The following is a 9644-nucleotide window of genomic DNA, read 5'->3' as shown; positions in this document are numbered from 1 at the left end:
TTTTTTTTTTTTTTGAGACAGGGTCTTACTGTATCACCCAGGCTACTAGGGAGGCTGAGGTTGGAGGATCGACTGAGCTCACTGCAGCCTTGACCATCCGGGTTCAAGCAATATCCTCCTACCTCAGCCTCCCTAGTAACTGGGGCTACAGGCACGTGCCACCTTGGCCAGCTAATTTTCGTATTTTTTGTAGAGATAGGGTTTTGCCATGTTGCCCAGGCTGGTTTTGAACTCCTGGACTCAAGCAATCGACCTGCCTCAGCCTGCCAAAGTGCTGGGATTACAGGCATGAGCCACTGCACCCAGCCTAAAAGAACTTCTATAATGTTGTTTCTTCCTTCTACCTTTTCTAGAAATGTGCCTGTAATGCATCCCTAAAGCATCTCATTGACATCCTCTCCAGGTTATTGGTCACCTCAAGGGTGAGGAATCCTGCAGGCATTGTGACACACGGCACCTGGGCACCGCAACCACCGTCCCAATGCCTATGACTGGAACAGCATCACAGTTTTACTCCTGTTTTTCTCTACCCATTTTTAGCAACTGTCGATGTGCAATTAGCAATGAAAAGCCAGTCTGCTCCGAAATGAATCAAAGCAATAACTTACCGCGACCTGGGCAGAGTCAAGGAACTGGAGGCCAAAGTAATCTGTTTCCACAAGGTCCAAGTGGTACACAATCTGATCAAACAAATCCTGGCCTTTGGCATGTTTCTGGAAGACAATTGGGAAGATGAAAAAACCTAGGGTGAGACAGCTAGATAAGAAAAAAAGATTTTTTTAAAAAACCCCACTTCTCTTTGTAAATTGCCTACATGTCATCACACACAAATTTTTAAATTTGTAATTATTTTCATGATAAGTACAATATAAACTCATGATTAAAGAAACTCAAATGTCCCATAATAGCATAAAGTTAAGAATCTAGATAACCCTGTTAACCTTTGCTAGTCTCTTCTTACAAAAAGAATACTTTTTGGATGAATACCTACCTGGGAACGTAAGCTTTGCCAAAATCAGACATGCTTGAAGAAGGGTGTAACAGGGACTTACTCTAGCATAGCGAAAGCTGGGCTGTTTCTCAATGCAGGCAACCTTACTTAGGAAAGAAAGTTCATTCGCTGAAATTGGCTCTTCCAGCCTTCCGATTTCACAAAGTAGGTAACCAAGCCCCCCGAGAAACACAAAGACTGGCTGGAGATCACAGGCCATGAACTAGGACTCAAACTCAAATTCCAGGTTCATGCCAAGGTTTTGGCTATGTGGTATACACACGGGGCACAAGCACAGGAAAGCAGCCAGAGGCATAAGGGGTCAAGTCCTGCATCTGCCACTTGACCTTGTACAAGTCACTCCTCCTAATGCTTCTATTCCTGCCCCTGTAAAATGGGCCTCAGGAAACCTGCTCTCCCCACCTTTCCTTGGAAGAAGTGAGAGTTCGAATGAGAAACCACTGCAAAAATACTGAAGTCTTTGACAAATGAAAAGGCTTCTTAACAGTCACCCAAACAGAACACACACATGCTTCTCAGATAAAACAACGTCACTGTCAATAGATCTAAAGACAAATATATTTAAATCTAAGTGTCATAATCACAAAGAAAAAAAACCCAACTCCATAGGATGACTCGAGCAGCAACTCCTTATTATGGAAACTGGTAAAGAAAGGGAAAGAATCCAGCACTGACTCTCCCTTTAACTGCAGCACTGGGTAACCTAAGAGTAGATGGCAGCATATGCAAAAATTAGCTCGAAGTGCATCGAAGACCTAAATGTATGAGCTAAAACTATAAAACTCTCAGAATAAAACATAGGCATAAAGCCTCATGACTTTGAATTAGACAATGATTTCTTAGCTGTGACACTAAGAGTACAAGCAACAAAAGAAAAAATAAACTGGACGTCATCAAAATGTGCAAAATTTTTTTTTGCTTCAAAGGACATCGAGACACGAGAAGCGCAGACAACCCAAATGGGAGAACATGTTTGCAAATCACGTACCTGAGATGGGGCTTTTCATCTACAATATATAAAGGATTATTACAACTCAATAATTAAAAGACAAATATCCAATTTAAAAATAGGCAGAGGGCATATATAGCTAGTTCCCCCACAAACATACAAATCATCAATAAACACATGAAAAGATGCTCAACATCACTAGTCATTAGGGAAATGCAAATCAAAATTCAATTAAATACTATGTCACACCCACTAGGAAGGGTATAATTAAAAAGGCCAGACACAGTGGCTCATATGTGTAATCCAAACAATTTGGGAGTCCAAGGGAGGTGGATCACTTGAGGTCAGGAGTTCGAGACCAGCCTGGCCAACATGGTGAAATCCCGTCTCTACTAAAAATACAAAACTTAGCAGGGTGTGGTGGTGGGCACCTGTAATCCCAGCTACTCAGGAGGCTGAGGTGGAAGAACTGCTTGAATCAGGGAGGTGGAGGTTGCAGTGAGCTGAGATTATGCCATTGTACTCTAGCCTAGGCGGGAGAACGAGATGCTGTCTCAAAAATAAATAAATGAATAAATAAAAAGACAGATCATAACAAATGTTGGAGAAATAGAAACCCTTGTATCCTGCTGGTGGTAAATAAACAAATAAAAAGACGGATTATAATAAATGTTGGAGAAGTTTAACATTTTAAATTTGGAAAAAAAATTTTGCTTTGGAAAATAGCCTGGCAGCTCCACAAATGGCTAAACATAGAGTTAGTTACCATATGACCCAGCAATTCTACTCGTAGGTAAGAGAAATGAAAACATATGTTCATGCAAAAACTTGTACACAAATGCTCATAGCAGTATTATTTATAATATTCAAAGGTAGAAACAACCCAAATATCAATTGATGAATGGATCAACAAAATGCAGTATAACTGTACAATGGAGTACCACTTGGTCGCAAAAAAGAATGAAGTGCTGATACATGCTTCCACGTGGATGGACCTAGAAAATACTATGTAAGTGAAAGAAGCCAGGTACAAACAGCCACACATCACACGATCCATGCATAAGAAACTTCCAAAGTAGGGAAATCTATAGAGCCAGAAATTAGATTAGTGGTTGCTTCTGGCAAAGGGGTTTGGGGGATGACAGCTAATGGGGGTCGGGTTATTTGTGGGGGGGGGGGAAGCAGGATTTAAATGAAATCTTCTAAAATTAGTTGTGGTGACAGCTGCACAACTCTGTGAATACACTGAGAGTTGCTGGATTGTACACTTTGGATAGGCAAACTGGATGACAAGTGAATCTAAATAAAGCTTTTAAAAATAGTAGGTGGGTGGAGTTTTTCTTTATTAAAGTATTTCAACAAATTAATGAAGAAATAACAGAACTGCAATATCATCATTTTGCAACCCCTAACGGTTGGTAGGCTCTAAGCACTGAACATCAGTGGTACTAACTCTCAACAGGAGACAACCAGACATTATCCTCCTGATAAGAACACCCCATCACCTAAGGCATAACCTCGCTCCCAATCTTTCTCTCCACAAGAGTTGGCCTGTGAGAATTTCTAGAAACTACTCAGAACAAATGGTCTCATTTCTTTCTTTCTCTTTTATTTTTTTTTTTGGTTGAGATGGAGTTTCACTCTTGTTGCCCAGATTGGATGCTGCAATCTCAACTCACTGCAACCTCTGCCTCTTGGATTCAAGTGATTCTCCTGCCTCAGCCTCCTGAGTAGCTGGGACCACAGGCATGTGCCACCAAGTCCGGCTAATTTTTGTGTTTTTAGTAGAGACAGGGTTTCACCATTGGCCAGGCTGGTCTTGAACCCCTGACCTCAAGTGATCAGCCCACCTCGGCTTCCCAAAGTGCTGGGATTATAGGTGTGAGCCACCACACCTGGTCAAATGAACCCATTTCTTTCTTCAACAAGCAGAACACAGGGAAGATAAGAGATAGAGGGGATACCTACAGATTAAAAGAGATTTAAAAGACACTTTTTTCTTAAAGGCAAAACAAAACTGCAATGTCTAAGGATGCACATTTGGGTGATAAAACTAGAGAAGAACAAGGAAGTCGTCATAATAAAGTCAGGGTAACTGTTGATCTTGTGGTAAGGTCACACTAAGGGCTTCTGGGGCGGTGCCAGGGTTCTCCCTGCCATGTGTAGTGGTATCAGGATATCTGCCTTCTCATAACCCAGTAAACTGGTACCTTTGTTTTCTTTGTGCAGATGTATTTGTGTGACACACACAACAGCAATAATACAAGGTAAAAACAAAAAATGAAAGCTACATCATGGGATTACAGCCTGCAGGCTCTTTCCTTCCTCAATATAGCCCTCCTAAGGCAACAATTCAACAGAAGCAGAAGGCAGGATGTACAACTGGGAAAGGAGGCTGGGGGGATGAGACGGCCTGATCTCTCCACCACAGGGACGCAGAGCCACGACACAGCAACACGCCGGAACACTTACTGTTCCACCATTATAAAGACAATTATGAAGATGAGATAAAAAAACGGGAAAAATGTTAATGACAATGTTGGAAAATAGACTTTAAAGGAATAAGCAAGCTGTGATTACTTACAACTAAATAAAAATACATATGTGTTATGTACATAGACTGATAAAAACAGGAAATTTGCTAAAATGAAAATCGTTGTACAGATGCTCCTTATGATGGGATTACATCTCAATAAACCTATTATAAGTTGAAAATGCACTGAAGGCCAGGCATGGTAGCTCACGCCGGTAATTCCAGTACTTTGGGAGGCTGAGGCCGGAGGATCGCTTGAGGCCAGGGGTTCAAGACCAGCCTGGACAACATAGCGAGACCCCATCTCTACAAAAAAGTAAAAAAAAAAAAAAAAAAAGTTGTGCATGGTGGCATGTGTGTAGTCCTAGCTACTCAGGAGGCTGAGGCAGAAGGATCACTTGAAGTTCGAGGTTGCAACAGCCGTATTGCCCACTATACTCCAGCCTGGGTGACAGAGTCAGACCTTGACTTAAAAAAGAAAAAAGGAAAAAAATGCACTTAATACACCTAACCTACCAAACATCACAGCTTAACCTAGCCTACCTTAACTGTGCTCAGCAAAAATCACTGAATGCAAAGCCTATTGTATAATAAAGTATCGAATATCTCACGTAATTTATTGAATACCGTACTGAAAGTGAAACAGAATGGTTGCATGGGCACCCAAAGGATGGTTTTCACTGAATGCATTATTACTTTCACACTATCATAAAGCCACAGAGTCCTCAGTCAAACCACTGTAAATTGGAAACCATCTATATTAGGATGGAGCATAGAGAAACCCAGATAGCTTTGTTGCCAAGTTTGTTTTAGATAGGGTCTTACTCTGTTGCCTAGGCTGGAGTGCACTGGCAGGATCATGGTTCACTGTGGCCCTGAACTCCTGGGCTCAAAGGATCCACCTGCCTCAGCCTCCCCAGTAGCTAGGATTACAGGCACAGCCCACCACACTAGGCTAATTTTAAAATATTTTGTAGAGGCGGGGTCTTGCTATGTTGCCCACACTGGTCTTAAACTCTGGGCTCAAGTGATTCACCTTGGCCTCCCAAAGCACTTGGAGGTGTGAGCCCCCAGGCTCGCCTCCCCCCAAGTTTTAACAGTGATCTTCTGGCAGTTGGCAGAGAACAAATACAATTTCTCAAAAATCACCATTCTGGTACTTTTCCTTCTTGACCTTAACAACCCATACTTGGGAAATGTTTTTCCCTATACTATCCATCGCTACTGGCTCTACACAATACCTATCTTCATGGCTCCAGTGCTTCATTAGAGAATCTCCTGGTGGGACAGAACTAGCTAAGTAACACTTTCAGCAGCATGATGTGGCAGAAAAATTGGGCCAGGAGGAAGCAAGAAACTTGTGCTCTAGTCCCAGATGCACCACCAACTGCAACCTTCAGCAATTCACAATTTCCCCAAATGCATATCACCGATCCAGCCTTGTCCTGCGGCAGCAAACCGGCCACAGCGCCCTGAATACACACGGTCACCAAAACTCAAATGGTCCCAAATCCAACCTGTTCCCCACCTGGGTCTCTCTGTGTCGGTTCCGGGCTGACCATCCCATCACTCAGAGCATTAACTGAACATTAGATAAAATGAAGAGGGTTAGCCTAGGCTGCTGTCTAGGTCTTTCCAAATCTCATTTTTCTGATGTTTCTAAAATGGCTCTTAGTATAGAAGGGCTCGAGGTGGAGGTTGGGAAAGGGACCTTTCTAGGGGTGGCAGGTTCCTCCTGCCAAGCCAGATGCTCACTGAGCTGGCCTGGAGGTGGAAGACAGCAGGGGCTGGGGGGTAGGTATCATCTTCACTCAACTCTGGTGTTTTTTAATGTATCTCTAACCGCCCTCCCATGTATCCCCCAAGCACGCTCTTTGTCTGCTATCTTCTGCTGGAAGAGAGAATTCCCAACGGTCCTTTCCAGCTTCAAGAATAACCTGGTTAAAGTATGTGGGCTGGAATGGCGGGGTCCTCAAAACAGGGCTCCGCAGTGGGTTACAGGTAGAATGAAGACAAGGTGACCAAGGCCACTGCCCCTGAAACCACCATCTCTCACCCCTCCCAGCCTGCAGTGTCCCCTCTCAAAACTAAGAAAGCTCCAGGTAACTTACTTCGCCTGCACCACCAGCCTGGACGCCCCACCTGGGACAACCCCTACAAGTCCACAAACTGTCCTCTCAGACTTAGCCCAAACATTCCGTCTTTCAGGAGCCTGCCCAACTCTACTCTCGCCCCCGGAGAAGTAAGTGCTGCCTCCTCAGCATTCCTGTAAGCAGGCACGTGCCGTAAGTGTATACACACTCATCACACTGCACTGCAGCTGCCTGTGTTTCTGTGTCAGAGTCCTACTTCTGACTGAGAGTGCTCACTCCCTGAGGACAGGGCCCAGCTGTGTTCATCTGAGTACTCACATCTCTGTCCCTCCGTTCCCAAAGCGCAGTGCCTGGCTGGCACAGAGCAGGCCCTCCATAAATGACTATTTTATGCAGGGAGGGAGGGAGGGATGGGTAGGTGGGTGGGTGGGTGGATGGATGTGAATGGAAGGATGGATAGCAGTGGGAGGTGGGGTAAGGGCTGGTGCCAAGAAAGAGATGTCCTGGATGAGCCATGCTACAACAGTGACAACAGACTGGTGATGCTCTACCAGCGGCAGGCCTAAAAGAGAGGACACACTCATCAAAATCTTTTCAAATTAAGTATTCCATGAACAAGCACCTGGGGAACTGTGGGCACTGCCAAGGCTGTTTACCTAAGCATAATTTCGTTGTCATTATGCAAAGCGCTGTTGAGTGGCTATAACAGGAGATGAGTTACTGTGACAAGCCTGGAAAGCCACTCCTTGTTGCCTTATCGTTACCTAGGTCTCCCCCTCTGTGATGAATTCATCCACTCATTTAACAAATATTTCCCAACTGCTCATCAAGTCCCAACCACCATTCTGGGTGTTGCAGACACAGCTCACATTACTCCCTCACTATGGGAAGCCCTGTAGGAACTAAAGGAAGCTCTCACTGAACAACTTCTCGAGGGGCCAAGCCATCCAAAACAGCGTTGGGACTCAAACCCAGGGGTAGCGACACCACTTCCCTCCCTGCCTTCTTAAGCAGAACGCACTGAATGTAAACGCTAAGTTAGGATCCCCGTTCTGAAATGCAGTAACAGTCCATCTCCTTCCAGGGTTGTAGGGTGAGCTGTTCCCAAACACAGCAGGCTCCAGAGAGCTCCCACCTTTGAGTTCTCGCATAGATGTTTTCTAGTTTTTCTGACAACACATTAACTTTTCCCAAAGACCAGCAACCAGTGGTTTTGAGTCAGTCTATGTCTCTGTAGCAGCTTCTTCTGATGACATGAGCTAAAAATAAACCAGCTCATTAAAATCATGTGTAAAATAAAAGTACATAGTTGCCAGTGAAAGTCTGGGGCAGGCAGGCAGCAGGAGACAGGATGGCCATTGGGATATCATTGCTGGTCAGCCTGAGGTTCTTATTTTGCTTATTTACTGGTTCCTACCTGTGCTCCCAATAAGGGAGACTGCTAGACAGCTGATGTCTTAACTGCCCCCCAGAATAAATGAACTATCCTGACCTTCTTAGATAAGATGCTGCTGGCAATGTCTGACTGCAGTCTGACCCAAGCGCAACATTAACCGGTCGGATCTGGTCCTGGAAGAACAAAGAAGATAGAAACCAACCCATCCAAATCTCATTAGTCTCAATAGCATAAGATGCCAGGCATCCCAGGTAGGTTTGAAAGGAGGAATTAAGCTGTATGTGAGCATGCCAGTCAAATGTGTACATCCTATTTGTGAACTTAATTGCAAAAGCACGGTGCCTGTGCAGTCAAAAGTGATTTCAGGAGCCATCTCCTTGAGGGTAAACGTGGCTCTCCTCTATCTACTTGCCCCGCATCCATCAGATGACATGTCTATCTTTTTTGAGACAGGGTCTTGTTCTGCTACCCAGGGTGGATGGAGCACAGTGGCGCCGTCACGGCTAATTGCAGCCTCAACCTCCTGGGCTCAAGTGATCCTCCCACCTCAGCCTCCTGAGTAGCTGAGACCACAGGAGCACTCCACTATGGGGTCTCACTATGCTGCCTAGGCTGATCTTAAACTCCTGGGCTTCAGTGATCCTTCTACCTTGGCCTCTCAAAGTGCTGGGATTACAGGTGTGAGCCACTACTCCTGGCTGGCATGTCCTTCTGTGGCCAGCTTTGGGAAGGCCTCTTCCCTTCCATCTCCATCACGGCTCAAGACACGTCACTTTGTACCTGCACCACAGCAACAGGCCTCCAAGTGCTCCCACCCTATAGTTGGAATGATGGTGTCCCTCTAAATTCATACATTGAAAACTAACATCCAGTGTGACAGTACTAAGAAGTGGCGCCTTCAGGAAGTGATTAAGTCACCAGGGCCTTGACCTCAGGAATGGGACTAGTGCCTGTATAAAAGAGGCTGAAGCCAGTGGCCTCACCCATGCTGCTGTGTGAGGATGCAGCAACAAGAGGCCACCCACGAGTACCTCGCCAGCCACTGAATCTGCTGGCTCCTTGATCTTGGACATCCAGGTCCCAAAGCTGTAAGAAAGTTTCTGGGCCAGGCATGGTGGCTCACGCCTACAATCCCAGCAGTTTGGGCGGCCAAGGCAGGAGGACTGCTTGAGTCCAGGAGTTCCAGAGAAACCTGGGCAAGACAGGGAATCCCCATCTCCACAGATTAAAAAAAAAAAAAAAAATTAGCTGGGTATGGTGGCATGTGCCTGTAATCCCAACTACTCAAGAGGCTGAGGTGAGAGGATCACTTGAGTCTGGGAGGTTGAGACTGCAGCGAGCTGTGATCATGCCACTGCACTCCAGCCTGGGTAACAGAGTGAGGCCCTGTCTCAAAACATGAATGAATGGTCTATAATCCTAGCACTTTGGGAGGCTGAGGCAGGCAGATCACTTGAGGTCAGGACTTTCAGACCAGCCTGGCCAACATGACAAAACTCTGTCTCAACTAAAAATACAGAACAGCTGGGTACTGTGGTGCACACCTGTCGTCCCAGCTACTCAGGAGGTGGAGGCAGGAGAATTGCTTGAAACTGCAAGGTGGAGGTTGCAGAGAGCAGAGATCATGCCACTGCACTTCAGCCTGGGCCTCAGAGCAAGAC

The 9644-nt window shown here is 45.3% G+C and overlaps 1 protein-coding gene across 5 annotated transcripts in view; it reads right to left on the bottom strand.

Annotated features, from left to right (window-relative positions):
* The window catches only part of EPB41L4B (erythrocyte membrane protein band 4.1 like 4B), a 159396-nt gene that overhangs the window by 113541 nt on the left and 36211 nt on the right, over positions 1–9644 (bottom strand). For all 5 annotated transcript variants that reach the window (XM_017498554.2, XM_017498553.2, XM_017498555.2 and 2 more), the window contains exon 2: positions 609–713. In XM_017498554.2, coding sequence (XP_017354043.1) covers positions 609–713 — 105 coding nt within the window. The remainder of the gene's footprint in view (positions 1–608; positions 714–9644) is intronic.

The sequence above is a fragment of the Cebus imitator genome, unplaced genomic scaffold, assembly GCF_001604975.1.
Source record: "Cebus imitator isolate Cc_AM_T3 unplaced genomic scaffold, Cebus_imitator-1.0 Scaffold244, whole genome shotgun sequence".
NCBI classification, from domain to species: Eukaryota; Metazoa; Chordata; class Mammalia; order Primates; family Cebidae; genus Cebus; species Cebus imitator.
The sequence above is the reverse complement of the archived record's forward strand: the minus strand, read 5'-3'. Positions and strand labels throughout refer to the sequence as shown.